Genomic DNA, 23,669 nt, shown 5'->3' with positions numbered 1-23,669 from the left:
TATCATGAAGGGGAGAAGTTGCCAGGTTCCATATTTCATAAACTGTTTCTGTTGGGACTCAACTGGATGGCGTAATGTCCAAAGCTTCTGACCACAGATGTGCTTAATGCCACAATTTCTGCCATGCAGTGAGAGGCGTTTTAGTACCAAATGTTTCCCTCCTACATGCACTCTGGACTGGAAACACTGACAGCTACTTTTTAGGATCTGATTGAATGTGACTTTGTAAAGAGCCTTGAGATGACGTGTTGTGAACTGGCGCTATAGAAATAAAATCTAATTGAAGTGAAAACATTTTAGTGTGGTTATTGTGGAGCATACATGATCACTGCTTGTTCCACAGGCTAAAAAACATTCTTTGGGGATTTAACAGGACATGAAGTTTCTTTTTCTTTGTCTCTATGTAACTATAAATGTCATCAAATAGTCGGCCTTGAATCACTTCCATGCGTTTCATATTCCACATGACATAAATGTCTTAATGTGGGCGTGGCCAGCAGATTTTGTAGCATCTCCCTAAACAGAGCTTAGACACTGAAACAAGGTTTACCACTTTGCAATATACTCTAGTTGCATATTCTATATATTAGCTCTACATGGCAATATTTAGCCCTAAAATCCCTGCCTGGTCCTACCTGATGCCGTCAGTATTTGTTCACCCAGAGCAACTCTTTCCTTTTCCAGGTTCTTTTTGATGTAGAAAAGCTGATGGCTGGAATATTTGGAAAAGCTTTCCTCACTTCCCTTGTGATCTAAAAAAAAGGCAGAATATTAATTTTGTATTATTTGTAATATTCAATAGTTTGTTTCTGTTGTAGTTCCATATTTCTGCCAGCAGGGGGCGTATTCACAACTACAAGCTCTACGCGCTTCTTCTTTTGTCTTTTTTCTCTTTGCGCTGATGCCGTTACTGCAGTTTAGAGAGAGTTAGAACAGGAGGCGTCAATATAACTAGTTACTAAGTAAATACTGATTAAAACTGTGTTATATCTTGAGTTATTGATCCTAGGAGATTATCTGCACCTGCCAGGAGGGTTTCTGGTTGCGGGACATCACCGTGTTGTTGTGTTTTGTCGAGTGAAAACTGCGGTGAGTAATGATGATTAGCGCTTAGCATAGCATGCTAACTACTGCTGATTCTGGCTGATTGCTCACTGATTTCATGGAGAAAGTATCTTTGTTATATTGTTATGCTTGGAGACGATGTTTAAAACCAGCTGGAGACAGATGAAGGTATATGAGTGAATTGAGGATGTAAAAAATTGTGTTTTGTGTAAATTATCTGTGTTAATTGAGCTATTGCTGCATGTGATTTGTACTGTTACTATATGCCAACTAATGCTATATAGTTAAGCGAGCTGGTTTTATGAGCTAAAACAAGCAACAGTGTGCTTTTGAGTTATTGAGAGACAGTAATTTAATGAATGATTAACAAACATGATTGAAATGTGATTTAAAATAATTCATATACACTATTTTGTGTGTGTGGGCTGTTTAAATATTAATTTTAAAACTCTGTGATACTTTGTCAATTTGAATGGTTCACGTTCATTGATTTAAGATTAAAAAGAGGATAAATACTGTATAGTTGATTTGGGTAAATGTATAAAAAGAGAAAGAGATTAATGTAAAAGCTGCTGCTCTATGCAGGTTGTTTTTTTTGTATGAGTCGGTTTTGATCACTGATCTCTATTATACACTGGAGTGCTAATAGCCGCTGTTAGAACGAGTCGCTGTGAAGCCACCAGCCGCCATATTGGTACTCCCTATTTTCCTCCAGTAACTAGAGAATATGTGCGCTACAGCATCGAATAACGAGGATTTTCCCATGTTCAGGGGGGGCTTAAAACGTTTAAAATGTCAAATGCCATATACTTTTATGTTATGTTCTAAAACCTTCAAAGTACTGAGAAAGTCATCAATAAATGTCACTACACTGAAAAATAAAATCAAATGTTACTGTGTGTAGTTTAGTGCTAAAAATCACATTTCTTAATGGAACAAATTTAGTTCTAATAAAAGCTACATTATTAAATGTGTTTATGGGGATTATCTGTATTTATGGGGCTGCAGGTTCTGGTCCTGCTGGGCTCCAAGTCTGAGCTTCTGCTGCAGCCACAGCATCTTCTCCATCCGCATCCTGAGAGTGGAGGACGGCGAGCCGCCACCAGTCCACGCCGTCAGCGCGTGAGTAGCCGGCGCCACCTCAGCGTCTCTGAGCGTCTGCTGTGCTAACGGTGTTAACGTCCCGCAGGTTGTGTCTGTGCGACCTGGCAGGCTCTGAGCGCAGCTCCAGGACCCAGAACAAAGGAGAGGACCTGAAGGAGGCTGGAAACATCAACGCCTCGCTGCTCATTCTGGGCAAATGCATCAAGGCTCTGCAGCACAACCAGCACACCAGGTAGGACCTTCATGGTTCTGGGAACCAGTTCTGGTCCTGGAGCGTCCTGAGTGACCCGCTGCCTCCAGGCTCCTGCAGCACGTCCCATTAAGGGAGAGCAAGCTGACCCACTACCTGCAGGGCTTCTTCTGCAGCAGCAGCAAGGCCTGCATGGTGGTCAACGTCAGCCAGTGTGCCTCCATCTACGACGAGACCCTCAACGTCCTGAAGTTGTTGAGCCTTAAGTTTTGATATCCAGTTAGAACATCAGTTCACTCCCAAACATTTAGCACTGCTGTCTTTGTAAAATGAACTGAGCAGCAATCTAATCACAACGGGGAAACAGCCATTATGTTTTTGACTCAGACGATTCATCAGCCTACCTTCCCTAAGATCACCGCTGCATGACTGAAGAACTTCCCCTGGAGCCGCAGCACCAGAGCGCTCTGAGGTCTCGGTAGAGCCGCTTGATGTAGTCAGGATGCAGCAGAGTGAACGCTGGACTTGCTTTGGCTTGAACGCACATCAGCCTCCATGAATACCAGGTCATCCATGTTGCTGTTCATTAACACCGTGCTAACTTTTCCACTGTGGAGGCTCGCCTTGGTACATTCACATAGCAGAGCCGTCCGCACCAAGTGACGACCCAAGATGGTTTAAAATGTCCTGGTAAGTTCTAAGAGGCCACTTCTTCATGTCATCCTCTCAGTCATGAATAGTTTAAGGCTGCGGCGCTGACCTGCCACTTCCATCGCTCTGAAGGAAGAGTTGGGGACCAAAGTGCTTTGGACCGTTTACAGCACCGAGACGGTAGAAACCTAAAAACAGAGCCGGTGTCAGCTGCTGAGCACGGTGGAGGATGGGTCATGGTTGGGCCTGTTTAGCTGCCTCAGGACCCGGGTCACTGAGCAGAACCAGATCTGAGTCCGTCTGTCTGAAGCTCGGTCCAGAATCACGTTGGTGGAGCCAGACGTTTATTTCAGCGGTGGATCGGTTTTATTAGAAGGTCCATTTACTAATGAAGGAAAATATTCTGTTACTGTAACCTGGTACCTAAACACTGCAACAAGGAACAAAAAGTAAAATAAGTTTATTTCTCCTTGATCTGAGCAGCTAAATAATCTGATCTGCAGATGGAATCAGAATTTTAACCCCTAAACCAGTGCTTCTCAAAGAGTGGAGCACGCCCACTAGGGGGGGCGCGGTGCAATACCTGGGGAGGCGCGTGTGACCCTGGGGAACAGGCTTTTTTTCTTTTTGGCCGTACTAGAATAAAGTGTAATTGCGCATCCACTACAGTAGGGGGCAGTGGCGCTCTCATTGTTATTTTTGTCACGTTTGCGACAGTGCAACATTTTACGACTTACAGGTTTGCCTTGGTTACCAGTGTTGAGTCAACAGAAAGCTCCGTCTGCGTTCTGTCTACAGCCTCCGTTATTCAACATAACAACCCCTAACATGAAAAAGTTTTTAACAGGAATGAAAAGGAAAGCGGAGAGAGACAAAGGTAATGAGACAAAAGAAAGTCACCCGAAAGCTAAGACGAGGAAATACGACGAAGTGTATTTAGCGCTTGGCTTCACGGTGACTACAGTTGGAGAAGAGGAAAGACCGCTGTGTTTGGTGTGTCTAAAAATGCTTGCAGTGGACAGCATGAAGCCAAATAAATTAGCGCGTCACCTAAATACGTTACACCCCAATCACGCCGATAAGCCGCTAGAGTTTTTTCAGCAAAAACGTGCTGAATATTGCCAACAGTCATCCAGCTTTGTAAAGGCTACTTCAGTAAACCATTGAGCGCTGTTAGCATCATATAAGGTAGCGTACCAAATTGCGCAGTGCAAAAAGCCCCACACCATAGCAAAGGAGCTGATACTGCCTCCTCATTTTGATCAAAAAAAGAAAGAAAAAATTAGCACAAATTGTTTAATTCATTTTGGTTTTGTAGGTTCAAGTGTTTTATATATTGTGCTCCTGAGTTAATGTTGCTGAACTGAATATATATTAGTTATTATTTTTTTTAGTTTTTGTAGTTTATTAGTTATTATAATTATTAAATATTTATTGATCTGATTTAATTTTGCAATGGTGCAATTAGTTGGTCAAACATGTTTACAGTTTAAACAAGGATTTATTTATTTTTTATTTCAGGCATTGATGCATTTAAAATCTTTTCTGTTGCAGACTTAAAACACGATTTAATAAAGTTATTCTTTGTAAGTTTGACCATATGTCTTTCTTTTTTTCTTTAATGTTAATAAGGATAAAATGTTATGCAGGGATGGATAGTCAAGGTGGGGAGTGGGGGGCGCAAACAGTTTTCTTCTTGCTAGGGGGGCCATAACAGAAAATAATTGAGAAGCACTGCCCTAAACTAAGATATTCAGATTTACTGCACTAGAAATAAGACGATGGAGATGAGTTGGATTCTAAGTTCTGCTGAACTTGGACGGGACCAGTGGTTGTCTGGGTTTCTGTTGCCTTTCTGGTACCAGTCTGCCGGTTCTCCTCTGATATCGAGACAGTTTCAGTCACAAACTCTCCTCAGAAGTTTGTCTCTCGGTGCCTGAATATTCTGGGTCGGTGCTGTTCTGTTGGTTCTACTGCGGCGCTGACCCACTGTTCCTAATACAGCTTTGTTGTTCTGGCTAAAAGCAGCATTAGAGAAACTCCCTGCTTTTCTAGATTTGAACCTGCAGCTGTTTAAGTTGGTTCTGAAGGTTCACCTGGACCCAAACCTGGAACCCTGCAGCTTTAGGGACCGGTTCTGGGTCCCATTAGGTCCAGCCACACCAGGAAACAGGAAACGGGTCACACACAAACACCAGCATAGATGGTAAAGCTCCATCTCCCTGTCTGGACCGAACCGTGTCCCATGAACCCGTTCATCTGGAGCGACCCTGAGATGGAAGCGGGCCTTGCCTTTATCTGGGCCGGCAGTCAGAACCCATCTGTTCCTTAGAACCTCTGGTTCTGAAGTCCATTCTAACTGTCATGGTTTCATTTCCTTTAAGACCGTCAGGGTCAGGCCGGGTTTATCTGGACCTCTGGGTGCGTTTGGAGCGGCTCTGGTACCAGGACGGCCTCGGTGGCCTCTCAGCCTGAGGAGGAAACAGTTCTGGTTCTGGTCGGAGAAAAACATGCAGCCGGTGCTGAGAGGTGCTCCATCGTGGCATTATGATCCGGTTAAAGAACAAAATCTGTCATTTAAAAAAAAAAGTCAGAAAGAAGATGGAAATGTTTTACTGTAAGTTAGGACTTTTTGAAAGTCAGTGTTGATAGAAAAAAAAAGTTTTATACATATTTAAACAAGTGTCAATGTTTTATGGAAAGAGGAACAGAAGAGAATGAGCAGCAAATGAATCAAATACAAAAGACGAAAATCTGTTTATTTCACATTAAAACACATGAAGTAGAACTGCAGCAAATATACAAAAGGAAGATTTAACATTTGAATGTAAAAAGTGTTTAGAAAAATAGGAGCCGACAGAAACAGATAATGTCCAGAGATTGAGAAAAACTGGCCAACATTTCTATGACATCTGACTGATGAATGAAAGTAAACAACCAAGAGAGAAAGTCAACATGCTGATATTCAGAGTGAAGCTTTGACTGGAAACAGGCAGAAAAACAACATGTGGATCCTGGAATAATCCCAGCTTCCATCTTTAAAGGACTGGAAGAGGAAGAAGTTTCCAGGGAATCATTTAGAAGAGTTTCACAAAGAAACAGATTCAATCCATGAATGTGAAAACGTGTTTCTGAGTGAAAGAGACAGACATGAACAGACTGAACTATCTGTTCAACAGGGAGAGGCTTTCTCTGACAGGAGGAGACTCTTTAGACTCAATCAGCACAAAAACACTGAGGAACCAGAGGACCAGAACCCAAAGCCAGGAAGCAGAGGTTCAGTGAATGTGGTGTTGAAGGTGTGGAGGTGGATCAGTGAGTCAGAGGAGACTCTGTAGAAGGACAGAATACCAGCAGGACAGTCCACATACACTGCTACTCTGTTGGAGACGGAGGAGAAGGAGGAGATAGATGTTTCTATGTTATTGTGACGGACAGAGTAACCATCATCAGAGCAGCTCAGACTCCAGGAATGATCATTATATCCAAACCAACAGTCTCCACTGCCTCCTTTCCTCCTGATTCTTCTGTAACTCACTGATATATAAACTACTCCTCTCCACTCGACCTCCCAGTAACAGCGACCAGTCAGACCAGTTCTACACAGCAGCTGAGGACGATCAAATCTGTCTGGATGATCAGGATATGACTGAAGCTCCTCCCATGTCACCTTCCTGTTGTCTTCAGACAGTTTGAGTTGTCTGTTCACTGTGTTTGTGTCGATTGTGAGTTGACAGGAATCTGATGGAGAGAACAAAGACAATCCAGCTGCAGTTATTGATCATTTATTGACACTTTGATGATGACTCCTGAATGAGTGATGGACAGTTTGAAGATGGTTGAATGTGAGCTGCTTTGTTGTCATGAATCAAATGAAAAACACACTTACACTTCCTCAGACCTGGTGTCAACCATCGGACTCCAGCAGGCTCCACCCTGAAAGGAGGAGGGGGGTCAGACCATCAGTCTCTTTCAGCAGCAAACATGGACATTACATGTCTCTCAGACACACATTGTCCTACACTGAGAAAGGACCAGTCCAACATTTGGACATGTCCACTTGTTGTAAAAATCCAGAGAAAGACAGAAGAGCTGAGAGCAGACAGACACCTGGGCTCTGATGATGATGATGATGATGAAACATTACAACCTGCAGTGGATTTAGTGTCGCTGTGGGAAATTCACGTGCTCTGTGCTGCAGCGCTCTGATTGGCTGAGATCAGAAATGGAGCAGGTTTTAAAAGAGAAGGGCCGACCTCTTCATGAACTAAGTGACCCTCTGTGGCTGGCAGACCTGGCATCTTTAGTTGATCTTACGCATCGTCTGAATACACTGAACAAGAAGCTACAAGGCAAAGAACAGCTGGTGCCACACCTGTATGCACACCTGAAAGCCTTCTGAGTAAAGCTCCACCTCTTTGAGCCAACTACGAGGCTTTAATGCTGCACACTTCCCTGCTCTGTCTGAAATCACGTCTGCTTTTCCAAAGGCCGACCTTTCTGCTAAAAAGGAGAAATATGTGTCTGTGATTGCATCTCTGGTGACAGAATCCAACCAGCGTTTCCAAGACTTTTCTGTCATTGAAAAACAAATCCAGCTGTTCTCCACCTCCTTCCTGGTGGATGCAGAAGTGGAAGAGAGTCTGCAGTTAGAACTGATTGAAATGCAATGTGATGATTCTCTGCAGAGTCAACATCAGCTTCTCTCCCTCCCTGAATTCTTTCAGAGTTTGGATAATGCCAAGTTTCCTCTGACGAGACGCCACGCAGAAACAATGATGAGCCTGTTGGGCTCAACATCCAGATGTGAACAAAGATTTTCTCTGTTAAATCAGAACAAAAGCAGACTGAGAAGCAGAATGACTGACAGCATCTCTGTGAAGTCCTTCGTGTCTCAACCACCAAACTTTCTGCTGACATGTCAGCCATCCTTCAATCAAAGGACAGCATCACTGCTCCCACTGACTGCAATGTTCTTCACATTATAGCTGACTTAGAAATACACACAGTATTCATGTGGCAATATGGCACCTCTAGTGTGGTCCTTTGGTTAGTTTTCTGGATTTGGCCCTCACTAAAAAAGTTTGGACACCCCTGGTATAAAGTGTTAATGTTCCCCCTTTTATTTAGGAAGATAAAAAAGGTGAATGAAATAAATCTACTTTAAGACCTTTAAATGAAATAAAGACAAGTAACAAGTGCTTCTCTGCATAAAACACTAAAATAAAAACACTCAGGGTGTCAATCTAAAATCACAGTTTAATAATATTTGCTTAAATGCTTATTAATTAAAGCTAAAGCCAGCAAACACCAAGCTAACCCTACGTTGCAGGCCTGTTTCCATGCTTGTGAATATGGAGACCAAACTCAGTGGTCGCTTCACTCAAAGAGCAAATAATAAACTAAAAAGGTCCCTTGTGCCAGGTGAATAATAATCCTAACAAAAACGCTCTGCTCCGTTTAGTCCTCCTCTCCTGTGGAAAAAACTCAGCTCCCACAGTCACGGCTCTGACTCCAATACTAGGCCACCTGCTTTATAAGTTTGGTTTTTATTAATTCTGCATTATTTTAACTACATGCTGTCACGATTTGTCTACGGATGAACTCAGAACCACACACACGGGACTAAAATTGAGAGTCTTTATTGCAAGGTTGATGGATGGAGGTTTGATGAGGCCAGAGGAGCAGGAGCTGACGGCCCGGAGTGAGAGAGAGTCACGACTATCCAGGCAGCCGGGAATGCTCAGTACTGCTCGGCTAGCAGCCCCGTAGCCACAACAGGTTAACAGTTCGTTGCAGACACCAGGGCACAGAGCTGAGCTTCTCCAGGGTGGCTAGTCAGGTTAGCAGAACCTTAAACAAGAAAAACAAATCTTCTGAGGCAAAAACGGGGACTGGCATGGAGAGGTGTGGAATGATGACGGACCGGCAAAGGAGTGACAGCAGAGTGAGGCTTAAGTAGGGAGGCTGACAGGTGAAGTGAGTCTGGCTAATTAGTGGCTGGCAGGTGTGACTAACTGCAGAGGAGGTGAAGTGAAGATGACAGAAAATAACTGATGACAATGAAAACTAACAATAAATAAAGTCAAACCAAACTCACATGAGATGAAAAATGAAAATAACAGAAAAATGAAGTCAGAACCAAAACACAACCATGACACATGCGCTGTGTTTCTGTGCCTCAACGCTCTTACTAATCCTCTCTCCTCCCTTCCCTCAGACCCAGGTGCTTTTATCAGCGGCCAGCCTTCAAAACATGAATCACTACGTTTAATGTCCTTCCACTCGTACCAAAATGTCCCAATTAAAGTCAATAGGAGAGTCAGTAGCTGTGTTTCATGCTATTTTGTTTTTAACCACACAGAACCAGTGCTGCTTCAATGGAATGCTGCCTTGCTCTTTAATTCAGGTGAGCATAATTACGTTAAATGTAATTTAGGTGTGGACTTTTAAGGGTCATTTTAAGGAACTTGTAACATCAGGGGCTTCAGCTCAGACCCATTATTCCTCCTCTTCCCTCTAAAGGAGCCCTTTACACTATTTATTTAGGCATTTCTCCCACTGTTTATTCCTCGTGTGCAGAGCACCAATGGGGGTAAAATCTGCCCACCTCACCGCCTCAAACTGATATCATTAGTATAAATTATGCTGATACCAGACGTTACCAATAAAAGTCTTTTTTTCTACAGTCACTTAGGAACCAGAGAGACGCAGAACTTGAAAAGCTGAGCCTTTACTCATCAACTCTGGGGTTGCCATGCATAATAAGTGCTATATTTCCTGTAGGATTCACCAATAAAGACTATTAGTGGGCTAAAAGCGAAGCAGAAAGTCATTATTCCGTCCGCTCTGACCACAAACAAAACACTCAGAGAACAACTTCAAACTGAGCCTTCAGCTTGGTAATTACGCACCAGAGCGCCCTGAGGAGAGCAATAGAGGAGACTTGTCTGGTCAGAGCAGAGACTGAGATGAGAAACCTGTGGCTGTGAAAGGTGATGATGGTTATAAACTGTAACAGGCTAGAAGTTCATGGAGCTGAAAAGAGGGAAACATCAGCAGCTAGATCAGCATAAAGACGCAGCGTGAACCCCTGAGTGCTTTAAGTGTTACTGCTGAGGGGAAAATGTCAGACCATACAGGCTTGATGAAACTCAGCCTGATTCACCAATGAGGTTATAGATCTACACTGATAAACAAACCTATAGATTAATGTGTAACAGTGTAATATTACGGTCAATAAATTAAAACTACTTAATTTTATTCAGTATTATTTAACAGTTGTGGGTTTTTTCTGTTTTAACCCACTAACTGTTAACACTTCTCTTTCACTTTTTAACAAAATACATGTTTACTTCCATGTCTGGTAGGATAAAAATGAGACGTATATAATACATGTCGCTGTGAAGCCACCAGCCGCCATATTAGTACTCCCTATTTTCCTCCAGTAACTAGGGAATATGTTACTGGAGGAATGTTCAGGGAGGCTTAAGACTTTTAAAATGTTGAATGCCATATACTTTTATGTTATGTTCTAAAACTATCAAGTACTGAGAAAGTCATAATTTCCTAGTAGTTGATAGTGTTAGTAAATCCACTGACTGTGGAGTAACCTGTGAAACGTTTCACACAGCCAGAAAACTGCTTGTTGTTGCAACCAAATCCTATGGGATTCTGTGAGAGTAGGGAGTAGCAAGATGGCGGTAGCCAGTGACTTCAGTTTTTAGGGCCAATCAGCACTCCAGTGTATTATAGAGATCAGTGGACTGGACCGGGGTTTCTGTAAGCTCTGCCCCCAGACCAACCAAAAATTAACATATTCTCTCTCTTAACTTTTGGTCCTTGTCTCCAACGTTACCAGACGTCCTCTAAAAGCTGCCGGGTGGCTCAGAGTTCTAGCTGGGTCCAATCTCTCGTCCGGTTGGGTAACGATCCTCTACAAGCTCCTAGGTCCAGCTGAGTTAGCCTAGAGTCCATTAGCTAGCTTGTTAGCATCGGCTAGTTGCTATGCTAAGCTAGCGGCTAAACACAGTCTAAAAAGCTTCGAGTAGAAACTTCAGTGTCTTCTACCTCGGACTTAAGCTCATTTACTCACTGTGGATCATCGTGGGGACAAACCACGGCACACATTACTGTTTATAGTCCAAAGACAAGCCAGTTTAACATGGAGATGTTGACTTATGGCCGCAGAACCGGATCTCTCGGCTTCTCTGCTGCGCTCTCTCACCCAAACTCATGATGCATTTAATGACTGCCTCAGTGTAGGAAATTACACTTCTCACATGTACCGTTATTAAAATGAACTACAACTATGCAAATAGATGTTTAAACACATAGTAAACATATTTTAAAGATGAATACTTTTAATAAAGCAAGAATAAATTAATGAACCATGTTTAAACTATTTATTGTTTATTAGTGTTTACTTCATAGACTTTTTACTACATCTCTTATTTAACTAGGCCAGGGGTTTTCTAATTCATTGAATGTAAGCCTCCCCTTGGAATAGGTAAAGATAACTAGCAAATTCATAAACAATTGTTTTCAAGAGCAGACAAACTGAACTAAACAGACGCCAACGTCAAACTGAACTCACGTCAACAGGAGACGTCAACTGAAATAATAAAAATTAAAAAAATTACCTGAATTTAACAGACGTCAACATATTCCATATTGTGATTTACTTTTTAGGCCAATTATACACAATTTAAACCTGTTGCTATTTTAACAATCATGTTCTCAAGCATTCTCAATGTGAACAATGAGGACGCGCCTTTGATGTGCAAAGCTGTTCTATGTTGGGTTGTAGAGAAGAAAGAAACAGCAGCAAGTCATCCTGCACTTGTAGCCATGACCGGTATTCGCTTTTGATCAGGGTGAGAGTGGAAAACCCACATTCACACAGGTAAGTGGAGGTGAAGGGAATCAGGACTCATAGCTTTGGTGGACACATGGGGAAACTCGCTCTCGACACTCAACCAGAATCGCGTAATCGGTATTTCCACCAGTCTCTGTTTTAAGTCCACATTTGAGCTGAGCTCAACAAGAGCCTCCTCCTCTTGGATGCTCAGTTCATCACGGACTGTGGGTGGGAAAGAGAAGGGGTTCCTGACCCACTGGTTTCCCAGTGGCTCCTCTCCAAAATACTCTCAGAACTGATCATGCAGCCCGTTCAGATGCTGATGACCGGTTTCTCAGAGTTGAGCGGCAGCGCTATCTCATATTTGTTCGCACCTCTCCTGTGACTCTTTGGCGCCCCCCAGGGGAGACACGCCTCACCTATTGAAAACCACTGATCTAGGCTACATGGTCCTGATCCAAGCTGGATGAGTTCTGAATGGATGGATCTGAGGCTTTAAAGCAGCTTTTAAAGCCAACATATCACCAGAACCCAGTTCTGCATTGTTGGGTCTCACCTCAGACGGTCAGAGGGACCAACAAAGTTCTACCTCTTCAATCTGCTGCTCACTGCAGCCTTGAAATGCAGAACAACTGATTGGTTGAAGGCAGAACCTTCATCCTACAACTGGTGGTGCTGAAAGTTTGGGCCAGGTACCACATGGAGAGAAGAACCAACCTGACCAGACTTTAAATTAATGTGTTTCATAGGTGTTGGGAACCTGCAGTAATGTTACTGATGCAATAAAACTAAAGGTTGTAATTAGTAATTGGATCATTGTTAGATGTAGGATCTGAGACTTTTTGACAACACAGCTCTGACCCAAGACTGTTTGATGATTTGGTTGTTGTTCTTTTTCTCTTTCTGTTGTTTAGAAAATGAAAAAACTCAATAAAATTTAATTTAAAATGGATTTCATCATGGAATCTAACTGGTAAACTTCTCTTTCACAAATATATTCAGAGTTCCTATTCAGCACCATTAAACACCCTCGGCCCTTTAATTTTTCCTGTGAGCCGTTCTTAGTGAGGAGAATATTACAGAAAACTGGGTAATGATCTCTGCCTGCAGACGAGTCGTCTAATAAATCCAATTTCACAACCAGCTGAAATATTCCTGGACACTAGTGTTAAATCAAGGACTGATCCATTTCCTGGATGAACATCTGTTCTGGTCCATCTTCCATCATTCAACAGAATTAATTATTATCCCCTAAATGTTCTTCTACTATTTCTCCATTTCCATCTGTTCTGTTTCCTCCTCATAATATTCCATAATGAATGTTAAACGTTTTACTGAATTTATCCAGTGCATTAAAGTCACCACATATTACTGATTATCTCCACCATTAATCTGCATTAACCGTTCAGATCTAACTTTTTACAAGGATTGTAATAGTTAACTATAATTAATTAACCTCATTTATTACTTTCTCTATTACTACATATTCTAGATCAGTTCCTCTACTTATTTCTCTGCATGTTAGATGATCTTTTCTAAATGTTGAACATCCTCCTCCTGTTTCTTCCTTCCTGTCACTGAAACATCTCCACTTATTCAGAAAACTAGTTACAGATTTATTTTGTCTTTTCTACATTTTAATCATCTGTACTTTTCTGAAAACACATTTAACACTTTTTCACCTCTCATCACAACAACCTCCTGCCATCTTGGAGGAAAAGTCACCATGAATGATGTGACATTTTCTCCATAATCACACATGAACTCTGAGCTGCTGCTTTCAGCTCCGTATCTGGATCATCTAGTCTGGAGTCAAAGGGAAAGAAGGGAACCAAATCTCAGCAGCTCCAGATTTAGCTCCACAAATGTGATAAAATAAAAACTGAATAAAGTTACGACCAAAATGATTCTTAACTCTGGCTGATCTAGATTTAAAGATATTTTCATTCAACCAAGAAGTAGGAAGGAAATGAGGCAGGTAGCTTTCAAGATATAACGATGTATAAGGAGTTAAGGATCTATTTTATTTACATTTTAATAGAATGACTTGTTGAAAATTATTTGTGGACTTTTTAATAATGAATGTTAAACGTTTTACTGAATTTAAAGCACTGGAACCCATTTAATTAGTGCTGAGCAGCTTTTTACATCTTTCTAATGTTATTCTGACATTTTTCTTTGGAGCTCAGAGTCCTGCAGGCTGGAAGTCCTCTTACCATCACCATCATTTCCACCTCAGTGTCTGTTCTAACATCAGGTTTCTTAGTTCATTTTTACACTGCCAGAATCTGGATCCTCTACTCTACTTGTAATGATGATTACTAAAATTAATGTCCAGCTCACTATGGTGGTGATTTCAGGGTGGGCTCTGGTTAAATGCCTGGATGACCCCAGATCCAATGACCAGGCCAAGAGACGCTTTCTGCTTTCTTTAATAAGCAGATTTAGGTCTCTCAATGTGTGTGGTCCTACAAACTATAATAAACTAATGAAAACACAAATTATAATCTGATGTTATCACTAGTGTTGCACCGATACCGATACCAGTGTCGGACGGGGCCCCGATCCAGCACTAAAATGGTGGTATCGGCATCGGCGAGTACCAACAAATAGGGCACCGATACCATTTTAATGTTTGTATGTCACTTGAATGCAACCTTCTCTCTCCCGATACTCACTAGTATTAACTATCGCTATTGGCCTGCTCCAGACCGATAAGAGCGGGGCAATAGCCGCTCTTAACCAATGCCGGGGCAGCTTTTTCATGCGGTGGGAAAACAAACCAGAAGAAGAAAGAAAGAAGAAAATGTCTGCGGTCTGGAAGTACTTTGTGATAGAAACGCCGTCGAGTACATTGGCGAAATGCAAGATCTGCGACCTGAACGTTTCGAGAGGTGGAGTTAAACAGGGCAGTTTCAATACATCGAACCTGATCAAACATTTGAAGTCGAAACATGTGAACGAACACAAAGAGTTCGGGACGGCCAAGAGAACCCGGGAAGGACCGCAGCAACAAACCCTGGTCAGTTCACTTCGCGGGAAAGAGCAGTGGGACGAGAAGAGTGAAGCAGCAAGACAGATGTCCGAGAAAATAACCCAGATGACTGTTCTCTGTAACCTGCCCCTCTCCTTCGTTGAAAGCGTGGGCTTCCGGCTTTTTATGGCTCACGCAGTACCTAAGTTTAAAGTCCCAAGTCGCAAATACATCACAGGGACGACTATCCCTGCACTAAAAAAATAAAGTGACGGAGTATTTTTTAGGAAAGCTAGCGGAGGCAGGGGCCATAAGCTTTTCAACCGACCTCTGGACGAGCCAAGTCTCCCCACTTTCCCTGCTTAGCTTGACAGCCCACTGGGTAGACGTGGAAACATTCACACCGGAAAGCGTCATTCTTCATGCCAATGAATTCAAGGGATCACACACGGGCGAAGCAATTGCAGGAGCAATAGAGAGCATGCTGCTCAACTGGAGCATCCCGAAGTCAAAGGTAACGTATGTTTTCTAGTCTAGACTTTGAAAGAAATGCTGCAGTAATTTGCGGCAATAATTTGAGCCGTAGAAGTAAAGGTGTGTGTGTGTGTGTGTGTGTGTGTGTGCGCACGTGTGTGTGTTAGGGTTGCCTCCTTTCAGAAACGAAAATAAGGGATGCCACCACCCTGTGTTTTGTTAGTGGGAGGGAGAAAAGCTGGACGCTCAACTGCGTCGCGCCCACAACATTTAAAGTTGATATCCGAGCGACTTGTCTATTCATGAAAATACGGAATAAATTGCGTCCCTTACCCGTTAAATACGGGACGCATGATTTAACTGCCAAATACGGGACGATTCCGTATTTCAAGGGATGGGTGGCTTATTTGTGTGTTGCTATGACGATGGAGTTGAGTGATGTTGCTGCTGGTGCACAGAGATAGGAAGGCTGATACAAAGACAGGATGTTGTGGTTAATTTTTACTATAATTACATTATTAATATTATTATTATTATTATTATTATTATTATTATTATTATTATTAAAGGTCCATGCCGTGCTTTGGGACAATGCAAGCAATATGAAGAAGGCAATGAGGGACCTGGGAGTCTCCAGTCTGAGATGTTTCTCGCACATGATTCAACTCGTGGTGCACGATGGACTGCTGTCCCAGAAAATGTGAGCGATGCGCTGGCCAGTGGGAGAAAAATAATTGGGCACTTCAAACATTCCCCATTGGCCACATCAAGACTTGAAACTGTCCAGACGGGACTGGGAATCCCAGTCAAACGTCTGATCCAAGATGTTCCCACCCGCTGGAACAGCACCTTTTATATGACTGCGAGCCTGCTGGAGCAAAAGAGTGACTCTATGCTGCAGACCACCAGCTCCCAGCAACACTGACAGCAAGTCACTGGACCTTGCTGGAGAAAATCAACACTATTCTGGCTCCATTTGAAGAGATCACAAAACAGATCAGCGTCGCCACCTCCACCACCTCCACCACCTCAGAGGTCATCCCCTCAGTGGTCGTCCTGAAGCGTCTGTTGGCCAAACAGACCACAGAGGACAGCGGGATAAAGACAATGAAGGCGACACTTCTAGCAGCTATGGGCACAAGATTCCAGACCGTTGAGGCGGAGCCCTTGTACTCTGTTGCAACCATATTAGACCCACGTTACAAAGACAGGTATGTTAGTTTAAACATCTAGTGTTAGTGTGTAATTAAATGCAGTGCTAAATAACAGCATATATGAGCTAACAGCTATAATATACCATTCTGTTTACTTTGTTACTGCAGATACTTCACAAGTGCAGAGAGTAGTAAGCTTGCAAGAAGTGCACTGACCCAAGAGGTGGAGAAAAATGAGGAGTCCTCACTGCAGACAACCACCACTGAGGCAGCAGACCCAGCCAGTAAGACCCCACGGATGACAGCAGAGCCCAACGCAAGCAGCTGCTTTAAGGGGCTGTATGAGGAATTCCTGCAAGAGCATGCTGCTGAACAAGGTGGGGCCAGCAGCACAGCTACACAGGTACAGATAGAGACATATCTGGCTGAGAAAACAATCCACCGCACAGAGAGCCCATTCGAGTACTGGGGAAAGAATAAAGAACGGTTCCCCTCCCTGGCTACTACAGCTGCAAAGTTTCTCTCCGCTCCCTCCACCAGCGTAGATAGTGAGAGGCTTTTCAGCACAGCCTCTAACATACTTGATGAGAAGAGGAATAGGCTGTCAGGAGATCATGTAGAAACGCTGATCTTCCTCAAGACAAATCTGCCAATGTACCTGAGCTTGAACCCCAAAGACTTGAATCCTCAAGAAGACTGAGTAAACACTACTAGGTGTTGTGTGACAGATCTGTCACTAATGTGAATTTATTTTTTTCCGTTGCTTGTTTTAGTTTGTTCAGTGTGGATTTTGCAATTGGAACTTGTTGGGAGGAAACTAGCACTTAAAATGGTATTTTATTTATTTCTTATGTCAGTTCTGATAAATCCTATTTGTTCTTACCTCAGATACTCTTAATGCAGCTATCATTCAAATATACCTCATATGTATATTATTTCTTATTTTAATATAATTATACGTTCTTACTGTTGCACTAGTATTATAAATGTTACAATTTTATGAAAGTTGCACTATTTTGGCATTTGGGAGCAAAAATTCAGGGCTTTTAAGAGTTTATTCTATTATTAATATAATTTTAACTTTGTTACTGTTGCACTACTATTATACATGTTATAATTTCAATTTCATGTTGCACTATTTTGGCCAAAAGTTTATTAAACCATTGTCACCTGTTCCAGGTAGGCAATAAAAAGTTCTACTGGATTTACTTTGTATTAGTCTTTTTTTCCTGCTTCACAAAGGTAAGCAGCAGCTTGACAAAGCCATGATGGCAATTATTTTACATCCATGTAGTATGCAGTTCTTCATATATACACACACACACATCAATTTCAAACAGATGGTATCGGTATCGGTATCGGCCGATACTGCACAGCCAGGTATCGGGTATCGGTATCGGGGCCAAAAAATGGTATCGGCGCAACACTAGTTATCACAACCTCATATTAGTAGATCACACAAATTATTACAGCCACATGCTGTCTAGTTAACCTAACAAGCCTTTATTTGGAGCCCAAACTAGATCTGAGAACAAATAAAAACTGTTTTATGTTCTTCCAGTCTTGTGCTTCAATCACTGATAATGTGGAAATCAAGCAAACAAGGCAACTAAACATGATCAGAATCACCAACTGAAGGGAAAAAGTTAGCTTAGTTAGCCATATCTGCTGTCAGCTATAATGAGCTGACAGAAAAGACTTTAGACTTTAGAGAGTCTAAAGTCTAAAGATCCAGAACAATAAACCTACTTGACAAATTATTCTGATTGGACAATGAACAAAACTCAGCAGTCTTAAGGACACACACTGTCAGGAAATACCACATAGACTGCTTCTAAAACTCAGCTTGTAAAGATCCTCACTGCTTCCAGAAACACCATTTTACATCTCTTCTGACATGACTCAAATTAACATGCCCCCTGGTGGTGAGCCTGGAAACTGCACCACAGTCCTGCCTTCAGAACATCATTCATCTATTGCCGATAGTTTAATTTACAGATCCTCAGATTATAAGTAGTGATCTTTGTATTTTTAAATCTTTCCGACATATCTGGTCTGGATGCACCTGCATGACTTTCCCGTGATAAAGAAGCTCTCATGCTTACAGATTTACTGTGTTTCCACATCCAAGGACGCAGAGAGGAGTTGAGTTAGATAGGAACTGGATCGTACCAGTGGCTGCACTCCTCTGAAGATTACTCCCGCTTTCTTTGTTAACCCAGAATGTGTAAAAGTTTAATGTTTTCTTTTTCTCTTGACTCTGTTTCCTGACTGCGTTAATTTAATTCAATCAAATTTTATTTATATAGCGGCAATTCATGAAACATGTCATCTCATGGCACTTTCCAAAGTCAGACTCCATCAGATCCTCCAGGTTGGTCAGAAAGTTTCCTCTCTAAGGAAACCCAGCAGGTTGCATCAAGTCTCTCCAAGCAGCATTCACTCCTCCTGAAAGAGCGTAGAGCCACAGTGGACAGTCGTCTGCATTGTTGATGGCTTTGCAGCAATCCCTCATACTGAGCATGCATGAAGTGACAGTGAAGAGGAAAACTCCCCTTTAACAGGGAGGAGAACCTCCAGCAGAACCAGAACCAGGCTCAGTGTGAACGCTCATCTGCCTCGACCCACTGGGGCTTAGAGAAGACAGAGCAGAGACACAGAAAGCACAGAAGCTCACATTGACCCAGGAGTACTTTCTATGTTAGAGGGTAATAGAGGATGATCTGTCTTCTCTGGATGATGTCACAGCTAACAGAACGCCAGACCAGGTGTACCTTCTATGATGAGAAAAATGACATAGAACAAAAAGTTAAAAGCTGAAATGACAACAAGCAATGCAGATTGGAGAACAGTAGGAGAACTCAGCAGAGTGAGAAAAATAGGCCCCAATGTCCTCCAGTAGCCTAAACCTATAGCAGCATAACTATAGAGGTAGCTCAGGGTAACATGAGCCACACTGACTAGAAGCTTTGTGAAAAAGGAAAGTTTTAAGATTAGTCTTAAAAGTAGACGGGGTGTCTGCCTCACGGACCAAAACTGGGAGTTGGTTCCACAGGAGAGGAGCCTGATAGCTAAAGGATCTGCCTCCCATTCTACTTTTAGAGACTCTAGGAACCACCAGCAGACCTGCAGTCTGAGAGTGAAGTGCTCTGTTAGGAACATACGGGGTAATCAGAGCTCTGATATATGATGGAGCTTGATTATTAAGGGCTTTATACGTTAGAAGGAGAATTTTAAATTCTATTCTTGATTTAACAGGAAGCCAATGAAGGGAAGCTAAAATTGGAGAAATATGATCCCTCTTGTTCATTTTCATCAGAACTCTTGCTGCAGCATTTTGGATCAGCTGAAGACTTTGAACTGCATTTTGTGGACTTCCTGATAGTAAAGAATTACAATAGTCCAGCCTTAAAGTAACAAATGCATGGACTAGTTTTTCAGCATCACTCCTGGACAGAATGTTTCTAATTTTGGCGATATTCCTGAGGTGTAAAAAGGAAACTCTGGAAACCTGTTTAATATGGGATTTAAATGACATGTCTTGGTCAAAAATAACACCAAGATTTTTTACTTTATTACCAGAGGCCAAGTTAATGCCATCCAGATTAAGTGATTGATTAAGAAGTTTATTTTTTGAGGACTCTGGTCCAAAGATTATAACTTCTGTCTTGTCAGAATTTAAGTGCAGGAAATTTAAAGTCATCCATCTTTTGATGTCATCAAGACATAACTGCAGTCGAAGTAATTGATTGGATTCATCAGGATTTATGGATAAATATAGCTGAGTATCATCAGTATAACAGTGGAAATGAATCCCATGCTGTCTGATAATTTTGCCAATCGGAAGCATATATATAGTAAAGAGAATTGGTCCAAGGACTGAACCCTGTGGTACTCCACAGGTGACCCTAGAGTTTGAAGAAGATTTATTATTAACATGAACAAACTGGAATCTGTCCGACAGATAAGATTTAAACCAGCCTAATGCTTTTCCCCTTAATCCCTACAGTATGCTCAAGTCTTTGTAGGAGAATATTGTGATCAACTGTATCAAATGCAGCACTGAGATCTAACAGGACAAGTACAGACACAAGTCCATTATCTGAGGCCATCAGAATATCATTAGTGACCTTCACCAGAGCTGTTTCAGTGCTATGATGAGCTCTGAAGCCTGACTGAAACTCCTCAAGTAGGTCATTACTTTGTAAATGTTCACAAAGTTGATTAGCAACTACTTTCTCAAGAATTTTAGATAAGAAAAGAAGATTAGATATAGGTCTGTAATTTACTAACTCATCTTCATCAAGAGATGGTTTCTTAAGTAAAGGTTTAATAACAGCTACTTTAAAAGCCTGTGGTACATATCCATTTACCAAGGATAGATTAATCATGTCTAAAATAGGACCACTGATCAAAGGGAATATCTCCTTAAACAACTTGGTTGGGATTGGGTCTAACATACAGGTAGAAGGTTTAGATGAAGCTAAAATTTTAGACCTTATATTCAATAGACCACATTTAATTGTTTTATTTTTTGGTTCAAGTTGAGTCATATTGATGTTTATTAGATTTTTATGATTTGTTCCTTTTAAATCTGCCTTTGATCTGTTCAGTTTTGGCCGTGGGAAAGACACCGTCTCAATAGGGTAATGGGTGGGTAACAGTACAGAAGCTGCAGAGAGGTGTGTTAAACTACGGCTCTGCTTCCTGGTCTGGACCCTGGGTTGTCAGCATTTAGGAGACATTAGGGGACAGAAACATTCAGACGTTTCTCGCCTTTGAATTAAATAACATACAAAGACAAAGATGCATCTTTTCTCTTGATTAAAAATTAGTGGTGTGCTTACTTAATTGATAATTATTAATATCCACTACGAGAGCATCATGCTGAGCCTGCCAGGATTTGCATCATCATCTTGAATCTTCCCACTGTGGGACGCTGCATTAAACTATTCCTAATTAACCTTTAGACTTATTTAAATAAACTGCAATTATTCTAACTGCAAGTGATAAGAGGAGTAGGAGAGGGATAGGTGGGATTTAATTGAAGAGGTTTGATTTATGATCTGTAAAATCAGTTCAAACTTTGTCAAAAAGTTCCTCTATACCTTTATTCCTCCATACCTGAGAGTTTCCAGTCTCCAGCGTGGATCCTTCAGTCCAGCCGACAGCAGCTTCACTCCTGAGTCTCCTGGATGATTGTAGCTCAGGTCCAACTCTTTCAGGTGGGAGGGGTTGGAGCTCAGAGCTGATTTCAGAGAAACACAGCCTTCCTCTGAGACTAGACAGCCTGACAAGCTGCAGACACACGATTCAACACAAGATGTTGTTTTAATAAGCAAAAAATAGAAATCAAACTGCATTTTGTTCTGTAGGTAATACAAAGTAACATCTGACACATTTAAACAGATGAATCCTGACTAGAGCTTCACTGGGTTGGAAACTCTGCAAACTGACACAAACTCTGCAGAAGGTTCTGGCTTTAAGAGAAATTCAAACTGGGCCTAAAATACCAAAGATAAACTGGTTGACCCAGTAGAACCATTGTTCTGGTGTCTAGATCGCTTTTTTTTTTTTTTTTTTTTTTTTTTTTTTATCTAATTGGAGTCAAGAATTGAAGCTGAGATAAAGAATAAAGCAGTGGTCTGGATCAGTGGTGTTAGCAGCGTATGGTGAGCACATATTTCACACTTGCAGAATCAGCAGATGTCTTTGAGAAATCTCCCATCTGAGGTCAGATCCAGTCTTTCAGTGCGTTCTCTTTCTTCCACTCTTTGTTAAACTTTTTCCCATATTTTTTTTCCCCCAGTATCCTGTATAGCAATATGGCAATAGGAATTGATGTCTCAATGCCAGATAGAGCTCGACAGATTTTGCTTTTACAAGTGTAGCGAACAGCTTTCGCCATAGTGCTCCACTTGATTTATGCTTGTAAATAGCTTTATTATGATTCCTGCAGGGATAATTTCAAATTATATGGACATGACAATGGGAGAGTAAAGGAAGAACAAAAAGTGAAAGAGAAAGAAAAGAAAAAAAAGAGTAGAGGTGAAAGAAAGAGGAGATAAAAGGGAGAGAATGATAAAACCTTCTCCGTCTGCTCCGTCACCTGGATAGAGAGATGTAAAAAGAACAGCACAACCAACAGACATAAAGCAACAGATACAATCGAATAACACCTAGATGCCATTGCTAAATCATATATATTATTATGTAAGCTGACATGTGTAATGTGATACTTGAAAAAAGAAAGTGAGAGAACATAAATAAATAAATAAATGATAAGCTTTCTGTATATAAGTGAACACTTAATACCTGGGACCCAGCACCTGTGGGAGTTTGTGAGAGTGCACTAGTTTAGGTGAAAATTATCCAGAAGGAAATAGCTTGATAGTGGTTGTGGAGAACCGAAGACCCACCTTCCCCGAGCACAGAGGCAGGCGTCAGGGGACCCGTAACCCCAGACTCCCAAAGGGGTCCCTAAAGCAGGTCGCCCAGGAGGGGCCGACACAGGATATCTGCAACCCCCCCCCCCAAGGAAGGAGCAGAGACGACCCCGAGGAAATCCCCCAGCCACCGCAATGCCGACGCCCTCAAGAGCCGCGGAGACGAGCCCGTGGGCTCCGCCGGCAGCTAGCCCCGCTGAAGAGGCCGCCGGGAGTGGGCCAGTGACAGTGAAGAGGAAAACTCCCCTTTAACAGGGAGGAGAACCTCCAGCAGAACCAGAACCAGGCTCAGTGTGAACGCTCATCTGCCTCCACCCACTGGGGCTTAGAGAAGACAGAGCAGAGACACAGAAAGCACAGAAGCTCACATTGATCCAGGAGTATTTTCTATGTTAGATGGTAATAGAGGATGATCTGTCTTCTCTGGATGATGTCACAGCTAACAGAACGCCAGACCAGGTGTACCTTCTATGATGAGAAAAATGACATAGAGAAGTGGAGGAGGGCAGGACGTGGGGGGATGGGCTCCGCACCTATCGGAGACTTGAGATGTTCCCATACCTGGAAAAAAATTTTTTCCCCATATTTCCCCACTTACTGCATCTCATTCTCTTGCTGTCTCATCACTAGTTTCCCTGTCACTCTGGGCTCTGGCCTGCATGTGTTTGGGATGTGCTGAATCAACTCTGGCAGATGTGATGACCAGGAAACTGGGACATGGAAAGGACAAACTATCTACCACTCATGTTCT

General features: G+C 42.1%; 2 protein-coding genes and 1 long non-coding RNA gene across 3 annotated transcripts in view; 2 read left to right on the top strand and 1 right to left on the bottom strand.

Moving 5' to 3' along the window:
* The first annotated feature begins 1,034 nt into the window (after nucleotides 1-1,034).
* Nucleotides 1,035-2,583, top strand: LOC118560450. The gene is made up of 4 exons (XR_004929326.1): nucleotides 1,035-1,089; nucleotides 2,074-2,187; nucleotides 2,255-2,401; nucleotides 2,470-2,583. It is a non-coding gene; the product is annotated as an uncharacterized LOC118560450 (long non-coding RNA).
* Nucleotides 2,584-6,251: 3,668 nt separating this feature from the next.
* The window catches only part of LOC118560423 (NACHT, LRR and PYD domains-containing protein 12-like), a gene marked incomplete at both ends in the record, with an annotated part of 50,528 nt that continues 33,110 nt past the window's right edge, over nucleotides 6,252-23,669 (bottom strand). The window contains 2 exons of the mRNA XM_036131411.1: nucleotides 6,252-6,751; nucleotides 6,900-6,946. Of these exons, the coding sequence (XP_035987304.1) occupies nucleotides 6,252-6,751; nucleotides 6,900-6,946 (547 nt within the window). The remainder of the gene's footprint in view (nucleotides 6,752-6,899; nucleotides 6,947-23,669) is intronic.
* LOC110367010 (zinc finger BED domain-containing protein 4) lies at nucleotides 15,485-17,609 on the top strand. Its single transcript, XM_036131431.1, has 2 exons — nucleotides 15,485-16,529; nucleotides 16,641-17,609. Exons 1-2 carry the CDS (start codon nucleotides 16,426-16,428, stop codon nucleotides 17,170-17,172), a joined length of 636 nt encoding a protein of 211 aa, XP_035987324.1. The 5' UTR covers nucleotides 15,485-16,425; the 3' UTR covers nucleotides 17,173-17,609.

Source organism: Fundulus heteroclitus, unplaced genomic scaffold (genome assembly GCF_011125445.2).
Source record: "Fundulus heteroclitus isolate FHET01 unplaced genomic scaffold, MU-UCD_Fhet_4.1 scaffold_43, whole genome shotgun sequence".
In the NCBI taxonomy this organism is placed as follows: domain Eukaryota; kingdom Metazoa; phylum Chordata; class Actinopteri; order Cyprinodontiformes; family Fundulidae; genus Fundulus; species Fundulus heteroclitus.
Note: the sequence above shows the minus strand (reverse complement) of the source record. Positions and strands in the feature narration are given on the sequence as shown.